The sequence below is a fragment of the Pelmatolapia mariae genome, linkage group LG10_11 (genome assembly GCF_036321145.2).
Source record: "Pelmatolapia mariae isolate MD_Pm_ZW linkage group LG10_11, Pm_UMD_F_2, whole genome shotgun sequence".
Taxonomy (NCBI): Eukaryota; Metazoa; Chordata; class Actinopteri; order Cichliformes; family Cichlidae; genus Pelmatolapia; species Pelmatolapia mariae.
Window position 1 is genome coordinate 49715811 of NC_086236.1, and position 14661 is coordinate 49730471.

Consider the following 14661-nt stretch of genomic DNA (forward strand, 5'->3'; position numbering starts at 1 on the left):
GCCCCTCGATAGGAGCCCAAGTCAGTTTCTTTGAAAGTGTCTTTATGCCGCAGCCCAGCAGTTTCCCCTCGGCCTCAGTAATGTCCCACACATGGCTCCTTGATGCCCTTTTAAGTCAATGACAGAAGCAGCAGCAGCCAGTGGCCTGACAGCCTGACTGAGTGCTTGCAGGAGAGCCCTCCATCCGTCACGGGTGCCTGCTGTGTGCGCGGGTTTCTATGTGTGTCAGTGCGAGGCTTGCTGAATGTTATTTTAAATGTGTTTTAACAGTGATGTAACGTCAAGGCGCCTCTGACATAATTAGATGTTTTATTTTCATTTGTTTCCAGCTCTCATCATTCCCCATCAAGTGGCTGGCGTCACACTGTCACTTAGCTGTCATTTGAAGAGGTGTGGGATGGTACGCTGTGGTGTGTGTGTGTGTGTTTGTGTGAATTTGGCAGCGGGAAAGACAGACTTGAGAGTGAGTTAAGCGATTGAGAGGGGGGGTGATTGAATATAGGAACTTGAAAGATCATGGGTGACCAAAAAAGAAATATAAAAGTAGGAGAATTAAGATTGAACCTGAAACAACTTCGTTTTAGTCAGCAGCAAGACCTGACTTGATTAGTGACGCCCCAAAAAAAGCTAACACAATTTGCTCTGCTGTGACCTCCGACACTCCTTTGCCAGTTATAATTGGTGCTGGGTTAGGGCGGCTAGCTACAGCTTTACAATCATTGCAATCACATTCCAGCAGCCAACCTGACACACTGAAATATTATCTGCATATGTGTGATCTGTTTAAAAGTTATAAATCGTCTCCTTCACAGGGCTAAGATGCAATACTAATAAAATAACTAGGAGATTTAAAAGTTGAACTAATCTGTCCAGGGAACAGAGCAGTCAGTAATGGAGGGGATGCGAGTTAGAGTACATGCATCTGGGTTATGTAGAGGCTCGCAGGACGATGACTAACTGCTGTGTTTGTACTGGAGCAGAGTGTAATGATACGTAGCTCATTAGTTGTAAAAGTGTAAAATTAAACGTCACAACGCGAGGAAAGAGAAACCAAAGCATCCCTACATCGAGAACGTCATCACAGTTACAAGTTCTGATTGACTAGGTTTATGTCAGGTGTGTTTGATTGGTTTATAACACTTAAAACAAGATTCCTAATCGCTCAAAACAGCAGTTAGAGCATCAAATTGGAACACTATGGGCAGGTTGAGCATAGGCTGAGCAATCAAACGGCATGCAAAGACAAAAACATGTATATTCTTGAAACCTTCCTCTGAAAAAATATAATTTTAGGATTAGCAATAGCATGTTTTCTTAAACACTGACCAGGACCAGAGAATTACCACTCTCCGAACTTCAGGGAACTCTTTTGAAAATGGATTTTCAATAATTCAGCACACCAAAAGTCACTCTGCGGCAGTCCTCGTTTAGATATTACTCATTAAAGCAGCAGTAGTGACTTTCTGTTGGTAGCTACCTACTTGTTGATAGTTATCTCTAATCAGTGTAAACAGTTACTATTTTTTACTGGATGTGAGACAGTTAGTGTTGTATATTTCCTTATTACACTTATAATACAAGAAACCAAAATTAGGCGACGATACTTTAGTTTAGTGGATTATCTACTCATAGCCTACCTGTTTGAGTTTTAGCACCATAGTGTAGTTGTCTACAGTCGTTTCAGTAGCATATCCTATATGAAGACCCTTTAAGAGTTGTCATTTGTTTTAAGTTACTTCATAGAGGTGACTTTCTTTATTTGCTAGCTAGCTACAACTGTTGAAATGTGCTAGCAACAGTTGTCACTTGTTGTTTGTTGGTTTGAAATGAGAAGCCTGCTTTTATTTAACTTATTTTGGACTTCAATATTGCTTTGTAGTGATTTTTTAATCACTTTTTTCAGAAGCTACAAAATATTTTATGCCCTCTTTTATGAGTGTTAGCATTTCATGTGCCAATATAATGTTCAGTGGTACATAAAGGTACAATAGAGTGACATAAGATGAACAGCAGAGCATCTGTGACCGATCTAGTTTTCATCAGTTTAACATTTGATACATGGGAAAAAAAGTTTTTTCTTTGCATAGCTTAAACTATAATAATATAGCATAGTTTATTAGTAGATGTATATTTCATTTTAACAATTGAAATCTGCTTGACATTTAGTAACTAAAGCTTAATTTCAGAGGTGGACACCCCATGACCACCTTTAGACACACCCCTGCATTCTGGAGGTATTAGGGACAGAGGGGGATGAGTTCTCTCAGCCTACAGCAAAGTTGTTCTATGTGGCAAACTAAATTTTGTTGACTGCACATAGACTACTTTATCTTGTTTTGTTTTTAATTTTAATTTTAACCCCAGAAAAACTTTTTCTCACACTCAGCCTGCGTTTACTGCCTTTGCCCACTGTGTCTGTCTCAGAGAGAAGTGGCTGGAGTTTCAACATAAACTTCATTGGTGATCTCAGAGTCAGTCTAAATCTTACAATACTTGTTTTTCAGACACATGCTTCAAAATAGAAACATTCACACCCACCAGCCCTGCACCACCAGCTTCACCTTTCCTACTGTTTTCCCAACAGCTTCAGTAACCTCATATCCTTTCTTTAATGTGAAAACATTCTACTGACTACAAGAAATAAGTACTTATTAATGAGGGTTTGCTTTAACTACTTGCAAACTTGTAACTGTGATTGGCATGAAAGTCATCAATGGTTCTAATGAGTCAGTTGATGGGTACTTAACTCGCCTACGATATTTTTTCCTTTTGTTCTTCTTACTCTTCCTTTCCCTCCTGTACATCATTTATCTGACTGCTTTCTTTTCTAAGATATCAGCCGTTAACATTTGCTTGATAGATAATTGTCATCCCATGGATATGAGAAAAGGGAAAGACTTGTTACTCATGGCCACTGATAATTGGTCATGAAAATTTGCATATTAATGATCCTGAAACTGACCTCATGGACCATTGTTAGTCAGTGGTGCTAGTTTTGGCCATTATTCAAATATATTGTTTATAAGGCTGGGGAAACCTGCAGTCAGGTGAGGTTTCTCCCACTGAAAACGCAACGTCTAGATGACCAAAATCAAGTTAGTGGGATCCCATGGATAGAGTTGCTGATTGTGACAAGCTGAGCCCCGCTCCCTAAAAGGACAGCTTAAAAAAAGTTAAAATCTCTGCGCTCCTTCTCCTGCCTCTAATGGGATTCACTGTTGCTCTCTGATTTGTGTGTTTTTTATGTTAATCATTCCCTGCTCACAGACCAGTCCGAGGGAGGGGGGTAGAGGGCGTTGATGGGGGATCTAGTGGTCGACAGCCGCCAGGGTCATTTGTAACGGCTGATGAATGAGCGGCTCAAAAAATAAATAAGTGGACTGAATCCGACCCACCCAGTTTTTCCCAGGCTCTTGGGCATTGTGGTGGTGGTGGTGGTGGGGTGGGTAGAGGAGGTCTGGACACAGCGACAGGGCCACAATTGATTTCCTCATTGCTTCAGTTTGTCGCTTAATCTGGCGATATGCTGATAAATCTTCACACTTTGTCAATTAATTTCCCTGAAAAATGAGACCCAAAATGGCGAGCACATCAATACAACAGCGGATTCCGTGTCAAAAATTAAGCGGTAAAATTAATTGCCCTCCCATCCGCTCCTGCTAAAACATAACTAATGAGGGAGGCAATTATAGCTGCATGCAGACTCCTCCGGGGTTATTTAAAACGCACACAGGCGCACACATATATATGTATCCGCACACACATGCAAAGAAGGGTTGTATATTTTGACTTCAAAGTTCTTTTATTGTCTCGCAATAAGGTGTATTTAATTCCAGTAAAGGGCGGAGAGTTGAGGTGTACCATGGGAACAAAGGAGACGAAGTGATAGCTATTTTCAAATAGCCCCCAAAAAAGTTTAAGGGCTCTCAGTGCAAATGCATTAGTGGGAGCTGTGTTTTTAGGACATTTTAGTGTGTGGATTTTGTGCACACTCAGTTGCATAGCTGTTCGTGATCTGTGACTTGAATTGCATTTGTTTGCAGCTTTGTATATCTGGCCTTCAAGACTGATGTATGAGGTCAGGGTTCACAGTCTAAAAATGAATTCAGGCTAGATCCAAAGTTTAAATTGGTAAAGGATACAGATATGTTTTCAAGGTGAAATTTTTTTTAAGTTATAAGAGTCATTAGTGTACCTATTAAATGCAAAGGTTAACCCGAGTCATGCATGCTTGCAGTCAATTCAAGGTTACGAAGTGGCTGAAAGGACCATGTTGCTTTTAGCAGTCAGATCTTACAATGTTGATAGCAACGTGTCACTTTTTTTTTTAACTACCCCACCTCACCATCCCCACCCTGGTCCTGGGAGTGCTCCACCCTGCAGAACAACAGATGAAAAGCGCACATGTAATTTATCGCCAACGTTTCCTCCTCAAGAATAATTGTGGCGACCGCGGCTGGGCGTAGGGATCGATGGCTATAGATTTTTCTGTGGTGGGGTCTTGTAGCGTTGGGTGTAATGAGAGATGGAGAGGGCGGAGGAGGGGACCCGCGCTGTTATTCTGATGGGGAGAAACGGTCTGATCGAGATGCTTAGTAACTCATGTAGAGTTTAAAGACACGTGGAATATAGGTGTTATTTATTTATATATTCATTATAGTCAAAGGCCTTGAAACCCCAGGTTTTCTGCAATCAGTAGGATGCTAGATGGGGAAAGAAAAAAAACTTGTTTCACAATTACAGCTGTGGTTGTTTTTCAAGAGGTCTGTATGGGTCCTGTTTGTGGTGCTTGATACAGAATCATTGTTGAATTTTTTATTTTTTTTGCATATGTTTCAAATTGATCAAAGCACACTGCACAGTCCAAGTGAAGGTTAATGCCTTCTTTTTTTACTCTGAAACTCATGCTAAAGATACCAAAGCAAAGTAGTCTTGTTGCGTACAGTGTTTAATCATGATGAATCCATGTTATAGAGAACTGCGATACTTTGATTCAGCTTGTCCTGCAAGCTTGCTCTGCAGATCTTATCGTTCTATAAGGCGTTTGTAAATTCGAGGAATCTTTTAGTTTTTTTCAGGTTATTAGAACACCTGATACAAAGAGTTTTCTTTTTTGTGTAGCTACATAAAAAAAGCAGACTGGACATTCATTTATATGAAAACATTGCTCCTTTAAAGGCCATCCACACAGGGACTGAAAAGTGAACCTGTATGAATTGGTGAACAAATGCACCTTTTTTAAGGCTGTTTTTCTCCCCTCTAAGTGGCACTGCATTAAAACTCTTCTCACAGTCGAGTGGCTTTAAATGGGTATAATAGAGGAAACTTGAGGCTGCTTTGTCTCTGCGGATTCAGTGAAAGCTGCTATCTGTGCAGGAGAGGAGCAGAGCACTACTGAGGCCCAGCTGGAAGAGTCACCCAAATGTGTTATCAGTATGTGGCGAGAGCTGGAGTTCAACATCAGCATTTAGCTGAATATTTAAGTGATGGAGAGCTCAGCTGCACGTACCGTGTGTGCTAAAATGGGCGATGTGGCGCCCGCAGTGTTTTCATACATGTACAGGTACACAACATGGACATATATCACACCGCATGCAGTTTGATTTGTGTGAGGATTTGCATACACATCTGTGTCCATTCTCTAAATGTGCGCATGCATTTCCCCGAGTGCATCTTATCACAAATGTTTCTGCCGTGTGTGTGTGTGTGTGTGTGCAGGAGTGTGTGACTGGCTGTGTGCAATGGCAGTCACAGAGAAAGAGAGAGAGAGAGAGGTAGACAGAGGGAGTGTGAGAGAGAAAAGACCATCATGCTGTTAATGACAGAGCCAGATGCAGAGAAGAGAAGAGGAGTGTAAAAAAGCTCTCTGTGCTCCCCATCTGGAAGGCATCGCCCCCAAATGAAGTTGTACAAAACCATCCCATTGATAATAAAGCTAATTTTTATGGCTCTGACAAGTATGTAATTATGTTCAGCGGTGCTTTTCAGATTTTATCACAGTCAATAAACCACACTGGCAATTTCCCGTCCCCCATTTGACATATTTACACGGATCCATCTGATTGGAGGAATTAGTTAGCTATGAGAGCTCTGATGGATATACACTAGTGATCTGTGACTTCTGCTTGGCTCATCTGTTAGCCAACTAGACCCTCTGCTCATCTGTTCAGTCTGTCTCTTCTTTTCTCGCCTTCTGCCTTTCTCCCACTTCACACATTTTCCCTGTCGAACCATTTTCTCTCCTCTTTGTCTTAACTTGAGCTCTCAGATTTTGCTCAGTGGCTCCTCGGCTACCATTTCCACCGAGAACGGGATTGCTCATTCTTTCCCGCATCAAACTTTTCCACTCAGGGGATTTCATAAATCAAATTCAACAACCCTTCACTTAGTACCACCCTGTGATAATTGAGATTGCAAATTTACTGTTTAGCTAGATCGTTTTTTGAGTCGTGTTAATTCAGTATTAAAATTAAAAGCGATTAAAAGTATAATTAAAGGACAGATTAATTATGCTGATCTTGATTTGAGGCAGACAGAAGGAAAACACCTGAAACCTGGATCAGTTTCATCAACAGTGTAGATTAAAATGCTCGAGTGAATGAAACCAGCTGTAAAACCACAGTTGTTTTTTTCATTCTAAGTGACTTCACATTCCTAGCATATTAAAATAAGTTTAAAAAATGGGCATTCACTTAAAGAATGTTACAGAACAGACTAAATACACATATTAAATACAGATCGTAAAGGTTTGATGTCCTTCTGCATTTTCAGAAATTAAAAATAAGCAGTTTTTGTTGCTTTATGTCATTTTTCAAAGACATCTTTAATTAACCCCCCCCTCTTAAAAACACATAGAATACTATATGTGTTTCAGGTGTACTCTCAGGTCCATAGCTACCAGCAGATGCCTGCTTTTACAGATTTAGATGAGCTTTTAAGTGCTTTTTTGCTGTGTACATTTTATGTTCACTTAAGGTGGTATGGTAAACCTTGGCTTTGTTCTGAACCTCTTTAATTGCTTCAGCTTCAAATTTTTAATTGACTGAAATTAATCTTTAAACCATTTTTTAATCTCTTGAATGTGATTTGCGTTTGAATGAGAGCATTTCTGCAAAAACAAAAGCAAATTAAGCAAAATATTTTTCCCTGCTAAGCTTCAAGCTGCCTGTGTATAATTCTGGTTTCTCATCCACTCTGTTTTTCACAACCGCTGATATCCCTAAAGCACTATCTTTCTCTCTCACTCTCTATCTCTGCAGGAGAAAAGTCTTATTTATGTGACCTGTGTGGTTTTGCGGGAGGCACCAGACATGCCCTCACCAAACACAGACGCCAACACACAGGTAAGCACCAACTCACACACCCTGAACTCGTGTTGGAAACTTGTCTTGTCGCACAAACTGATTCCCACGTGTTCATGCCTTCACCATGTCAGAAGGTGTTTGACACCGAGATCCGAGCAGCCGTGTAGTTTAGGCAACCGTTTGCCCTCCCTCGGTCGCACACATACACGCACACACAGGCGCATCAGTGTGACATGCTGCTGTCAGTGATAGGCATGTGTACCAGTGTGGCTGACTGAATCTGAGATTTTTAATTTCAGTTATCATTTCACCATGTCATTCTGTCGCTTAGGGAAATTGCATTTTTCAGATAGGCTGTCAATAACGAGTGTTTTTTTGGGGAGAAATTGAGATAGTGAAACAAATACTGTTCTTAGCCGTTGTCTGGCAGGCGTCCAAGGATCAAGAATCCTGTTATAAATATTCATTTAGGTTTTCATTATTCATTTTGTTTGCTCCTCAGTTTTGCTGCCATTTTTCCCCCCTGAAACCGCCAATTTCTGTCCTCCTCTGCCACGTTGACACGTGTCAATTCCACTGATTTAGCCACATGTCCAAATCTGTGGCAATACGGGTTCAGATGAGGGGACTGTCCTCAGTTTGACAGATGCAGATTTTTAACGACCAGTGCTAATATGAATATTTCTGTGTTTGAAGTCTCCTCGAGCAGCTTTGTTCAGGTGTTTTGTGTCTTTTTCCAATTTCCAAGCTCTCATGCACTAAATGTACTAGAAGTGAATGGCTGATCTTATTCTCAATATATAAATGTCACTGAAGCAGTACTAAAGAAACAGCGGACATAACAAAGTTCCTTTAAATGTCACGTTAAAAACAAAAATACACAACTGCCACAAATAAAATTAATTACAAGTAAAAAACAAAAACCTGTTGTTGTTTTTTTAATTCCTACACTCCAGACAAACATGATAACCCACATCATTAAAGATACCTGTCTTGTGTAGGTCCCACTGGTGCTGCCAGAACAGATATGACCAATCATAGCACGGACTGAACAAGTCCTCTGAGGGTATCAGGTACCAAGATGTTAGCAGCAGATCCTTTTACTCTTGTAGTTGTGAAGTGAGGTATTCATGGATAGGACATATTTTGTCAGGGCACCCCCCTAAATGCTGAATTGCATTGGGATCTGGGGAAAGTTGAGTCCACATAAACTATTTGACCTTTTCCTCGTGTTCCTTAAGTCATGCAAAAAGTGTCTGCAGTTTGGTATCCTGCTAATAGGAGGGCTGTATGTTTGCATTGTTTAGGTAAGTGGAACAAAGTGACGTCCACTTAAATGAGGGGACCAAACGTTTCGTCCCACTTTCTCTGTCAACTTGCCTTCTTAGCACAGTTCATGCGGGTTCTACCTCTTCCCTAGGTGAACAATAACCATCCAGGTGTCTCTGTTGTATAAATGTCTCATCAGACCAGGCCACCCTCATCCTTGTACCACATAGATACCCACTGTGTGTGTTTTCAGAGTTCTTTACAGGTCTTTGGCTGTGCAGCCCATATGCTATTTCTGTTAGATTAATGGCCGTGCTTCAGTTACGGAAATTACAGTACAAACAGTAAAAAGCCTTATCTGGATTACCATCAAAATCTCACTCATCGTATTTTTTCGAAATCCATACATAAGTTTCCAGTCCCGCTGAGAGATGAACTGATTTGGTTGAAAACACAGCACTACAACCAACTTCTTACAGAACACACATTTCAGCTGGATCTAAAATATGTGTTTAACTCTTACTTTACATTTCAACTTCTTCTGTATTTGTTTATACATAGTTTTACCATTAACCTTATATTATATTATATGCTTTTATACAAGTGACTTTTCTTTGAATCCCAGCCTTTATTGTTATTCAACTTTTACTTAAAAATATAAGAAAACTTTCTCCACTTACATCCTTAAATGGCCTTTCTTCAGCAGACGCAAACCCTGCCAGAGCTTTTCCCTTATATGTTTAACTGATTTAAAATTACAGCTTTCATACAACAGTTGACAAAACCTTGTGTTCAGTCTTTGTATAGTCGTGTTTAACACAGCTCCTCATTTTATATTTAGTTATTAATTAAAGTTTTTTTCCAGCACCAGAGGGACCTACACCCATTGTCAGATAAATCCTGCTACCTGCTATCTCTCAATGTATGCATGTTTGTTTTAGCTCACATTAGTGGGTCACTGCGGTCTCATCACTGCTGTCTTGTCTGTGTCTCTTATCTTTTCAATCCCTCCGCCCACAGGAGAGAGGCCCTTCAAATGTAAGCTCTGCAACTTCGCCTCCACCACGCAGTCCCACCTATCACGGCACAAACGTGTTCACACCGGGGAGAAACCGTACCGCTGCCCCTGGTGCGACTACAGGTACCGCCTCATTGACCTCCACACGGTTGGTGGCGCTGATGGCTGCCACCGTGGCACTGATGATCAGAGGGTTGATAGGTGGGGATAGGATGGGGATGTGGGGGGGTGGGTTTGTAAGAGTGTGGTGTGTGTGTTGGTGAGATAGCAGGTGGCATTGTGGGGTAGTTTGGTGGATTGGGGGAGAGGGTGGGGTGTTAATGCTAGTGGCTTTGAGTGTGTGTGTGTATATCTGTTTGTGTGTGGCGGGTGTGTGGGAGACGTGGAGGGCAGACAGGTCTAATCTCCACAGCACGGCTCCATCTCATCACTCTGCCATCATCAACAGGCCCAGCCAGATTTCCCCAACACACACACACTCTTACTCTCCCTCACACGTACACACACACACACAATGTCACTGTCACTGGCAGGTCCCTGTCATTAAAACACCATCATACCGCATCAGTAATTACACAGGAAATTGTCGGTGAAATTGAAAAAGTTTTGGCTGGCGTTGCACATCTCCATCTCTCTCGATCTTTCTCTGTCTCTCTCTCCTCTCCTCCCCCCTTCTGTCTTTCTCTCACCCCGCGCTTCCTCGTCAGGATGTGGCAGAAGAGTGTGAAAGGGAATGATCTCAAACCCATCATTGGTTTTAGATGTACTCTTCATTCGTTTTTTCCCCTCTGTGACAAAGTCATTTCAGCTGCTTGCTACACCTGCTCCGCCGTAGTGAAGCACTTGACTCATTTCATCTGTCTTTTGTATTCAGTTCAACTTGGGGGGAAAAAAATGAAATGCTGAGAAGTAATAGCTGCAGTCAGGCTATTCTTCAGCAATTATCAAAGGATTTTATCTCCCGGTGTCCAAAGTTATCACAGAACGTCTCTTTTGGGTATCGTGTAGGAAGCGACTAGCAGAGGTCTTTTATTGTTTAATTTAGGTTTAATTAAGTTTCATTTCTGAGACGATAAATCCTGCTTATATTTGGTTATGCCCTGTATTTAATCTAATTTGTTAACATAACCAGTGACTGTATTGTCTTCCTGATTGGTTGGCTCAACTCTGTGTTTTACTACTACAGATTTTTTCCCAATATTTTGTCAGAGTGCAACACTCAGATTGACCTTTTCGTTGTTGTTGTTAGGTAGTTTCTAGCATTAAGTGTGTTGTACCTCATTCTTCTCCTGACTCTAAGTATCGTCATGAGGTGAAACATTTATTTTTGAGCAAAATGCGTGTGAAAGTTATCAGATTTCACTGTCTTACATTTTAATGTTAGGAGCGTTCTTTTAAGTTTTGTTGCTTAAAATTTTGCACACTAAAGACACACAGCACTATAAAAATACAGAGGTCCCTCTCATCAGGTCAGTGGGTGTACGTGCAAAAGAGTCACATAAGGATTAGATTTTATAAGATCCTCAAGCCTACATTTTACTTTTGTTTAAATTTTAAACTCATATCAAACCACTCCACTGATTGAACCTCACAGTGGGAAAGATACTGTATACAGACCTGTGATCCTTCACTGATACATAATGATTGTTACAGATAGCAGCAAATGAAACAGTAAATTAGAAGCCCAATTAACATTTTGGTGGCCTCCGAGGGTTTAGAGAGGTCCCGAAGGGAGGAAGAAAGGTGGGAGGAGGTGTAGGGACGTTGTGGAAAAGCCCTGCTGGGCTCACTAATGTGAGGATGAGGAATTGAATGCGTGGGGCCCTAGACAGCCGTGAGGGGTCCCGTCTTTGCTTGGCTTTTATTGTCTGAATGCATGTTTGAAACCGTGACGTCTCTCGTGGCCTGACCGTGATAAGGAGCTGGTAGATGAGTTAGCACGTTTGACCTTGTAATACAAGCCGGGCTTATGAAATATATAGGATGCAGCCATAGAGCAATATTGTATATTGAAGCATTAATGAAGCAGCTAGGTGACTGACAGTTCTTGCCCAAAGAAAATGTATCTGTTTTATAGATGTAGCATAGATCTGATTTGCAGTACTGTATTACCCATGTTAAATGGCAGCTATGTTTCTCACTTAATGCAGTATTATCCCCATCAAGGCTGCTTCTCAAATGCATGTAAATGAGCAGGGAGTAAATGATCTATCAAATGCCACTCATCTACCATTCAGACAGAGATAGATAATAGAGGGGGGATAATTATAGATGGGAAATAGTGGTAAAAATATTCTAATGATATTGCACCGTGAGTCCTGGGCTGTCAATTAATGATGTCTATTTGACTACTCTGCAGCTGTTTATGCAAGCTGCGAAACTTCTTTACTTTAATTTTTAAGGAATCGTTTTTATCGCTCACAAAGAGGAGGAATTTTTTTCCCACTCTCTTTTTTTTTCTCATTAAAGTCACAGTGGCATCTAAAACGGTCTAATTGATATGTAGCCTCTGAATCCTGCCACATCGCCATGACTGTGGGGCTGGTTTTGTTTATTGAATGCCGCACCATTCATGTTTCAATCTACCTGTTAAAGCAGTGTTTCCAATTCAAGGCGACGGCGGCTATGAGGACGACACGCTCGCTGTCAGTGGCAGGAAGGTTTGCGACCTTGTAAAAGTGAAGTGAGAGACGAAGGAGGAGGGAGAGGCATTAATGATGATAACTGGGCCTCCCTGGCAGAATAAGAATCCAAATAGCACCAGTGATACAAATACAGACCCTGCACCCCCCACAACTCTTAACGCACACAAAGAAGCGCATTTAAATCTCCTCTAACGAAGCGCCTCTCAATTACACCTCTCCCATTACCATACAGTCTTTGGGAGGAGGAATATGGAAATGGCTTAAATAAAGGGGGAGAGAGAGGGGAGAAGTAGAAAGTGGCAGAGAAGGGGTGATGTATCCGATGAGCATCAGTATGGCTGATTCCCATGGTGAGTGCATGGGTGGGGGAGGAAGTTGAAACAGCGTTGGACTAATTAATACAGTGTATAGTAGGAGGGCTGGTGTGGGCTTTCACTAACTGTGACACCTGCTGACTCCTAAACGCACGTTGTGTTGTTTTAATATGACAATTACGCCATTACCATATCTGAGAGATAGCATGGCCCCCCTAGGAATCCACCCGCGCTCTCTTTAGAACCTTTTAGCTCCGCTTCAAATTTTATCTATTTATGCTCCCGCTTTCGAATAAGAAATCAGCTCACTTTTGGTATTAAATGCATTTTTTAACAGCATCATTTGTGTTAATTTAGGAGCATGAGACAGTTTAAAGTTCTTTTTTTTGTCCGTATGCCAATGAAAAGTCAACAGATGGCCGTGATTTGCCTGTGAACCTGTTATTGCTTTGCTTATGAGGCTGATAAGAAAGTAATCACAGCAATTTTTTGACAGTTTGTTGGATAAAATATGGAAATGACAACTAAGGTCAGTTCCTGTAGACACTTTATAAAGCACATGCTGCTAGTACGTGGTTGGACACCCAGAAGTACCCCAATTCCTTATGGTACAGATTCAGCAAGGTGCTGGAAGCATTCCTCAGAGATTTTGGTCCATATTAACATGACAGCGTCACACGGTTGCTGCAGATTTGTCAGCCTTAAGCCTGTTATGTTAGTCTCCTGTTCAACCACTGCCAAGGTGCTCCATTGGATTGAGATCTGATGACTGTGGAGTCCATTTGAGTGCAGTGAACTTACTGTCATGTTAAAGAAACTAGTGTGATATTAAGTGAGCTCTGTTACATGGTGCATTTTCCCATTGGAAGCAGCCATCACATCATGCGTTCAATGTGGTCATAAAGGGATGGACATGGTCAGCAACAGTACTCAGGTAGGCTGTGGTGTTTTAAGAAAATATCCTTCACATTATTGCACTGCCACCAGCAGTGTGTACCATTGAAGATCAAAAAATGGATCCAGGTTTTCATGATGTTTACACCAAATTCTGAACCTACCATGAAAATGTTGCCTCAGTTTCCTGTTCTTAGCTGACAGGTCTAGGGTGGTCTTCTGCTGCTTTAGTCCTTCTGCTTGAAGGTTTAACATGTTGGGCATTCAAAAAAGCGATCTGTATGCCTTAGTTGTAATTAGAGGCTGAGTTACGTTCTCCTCCACAGCCATCTGTTGACTCGTCTCCTCCAACTGCTGGCATCACCCAGTCATTTTCACCCAGAGATCTGGTGCTTAATAGATATTTTCTTTTTTTTGGACCATTCTCTGTAAACCCTAGAGATGGCTGTGTGGGAAAATCCCAGAAGATCAGCAGTCTGTGAAATATACACACCAGCCTGTCTGGCACCAGTGACCATGTTCAAAGGCTACGTCCACACTAGCCCGGATAGATTTGAAAACGCTCTGCGTCCACGCTAGCGTTTTCAGACGTTTTCACAGAGTTGTGCGTCCACATTGAAACGGCCGAAAACGCGTACGTTCCAGTACTGCGCATGCGTGAAACGCAAGAAGATTCAGCCTGCCTCATTTCTGTCTGCCGCTTATTTACTTTCCAGCTCGTTGAAACGTCGCAGCAAAATGACAAGGAAAAGCACAGAGTTTTATAAATGGACTGACAATGAGGTGAAGTTGTTGCTGCGAGTAATACAAAAGTACAAAGTTGCAAAAGCGAGTGAGAATTAAAGACTTCGAAGAAAAGCTATCTGAAGCATATACAAACTGATATTAATCTTTAACAGGGCTGTCAAAATTGAGAGCAAACTAAACAACTGCTGTATAATTCCCTCCACTATCTTTGTTTAATTGGTCACATGACTGCATCATATGACTAACATGCGTTATCGTTTTCAAAAGTCTCCGTTTTTGCTGTCCACACTGCGACGCATTAGCACCGTCTTCAAATGTAGGCGTTTTCGAGAGCGTTTTCATTCGGGGAAAACGCCATCTCAGTGTGGACGGGAGGCCAAAACGGAGAGAAAACGATGCGTTTTCAAACGAAAACGCATTAGTGTGGACGTAGCCAAAGGCACTTAAATCACCTTTGTTCCTCATTCCGA

The 14661-nt window shown here is 41.5% G+C and overlaps 1 protein-coding gene across 1 annotated transcript in view; it reads left to right on the forward strand.

Moving 5' to 3' along the window:
• The window catches only part of znf407 (zinc finger protein 407), a 156432-nt gene that overhangs the window by 95233 nt on the left and 46538 nt on the right, over nucleotides 1–14661 (forward strand). Inside the window, exons 7-8 of the mRNA XM_063488067.1 lie at nucleotides 7260–7343; nucleotides 9594–9714. Coding sequence (XP_063344137.1) covers nucleotides 7260–7343; nucleotides 9594–9714 — 205 coding nt within the window. The remainder of the gene's footprint in view (nucleotides 1–7259; nucleotides 7344–9593; nucleotides 9715–14661) is intronic.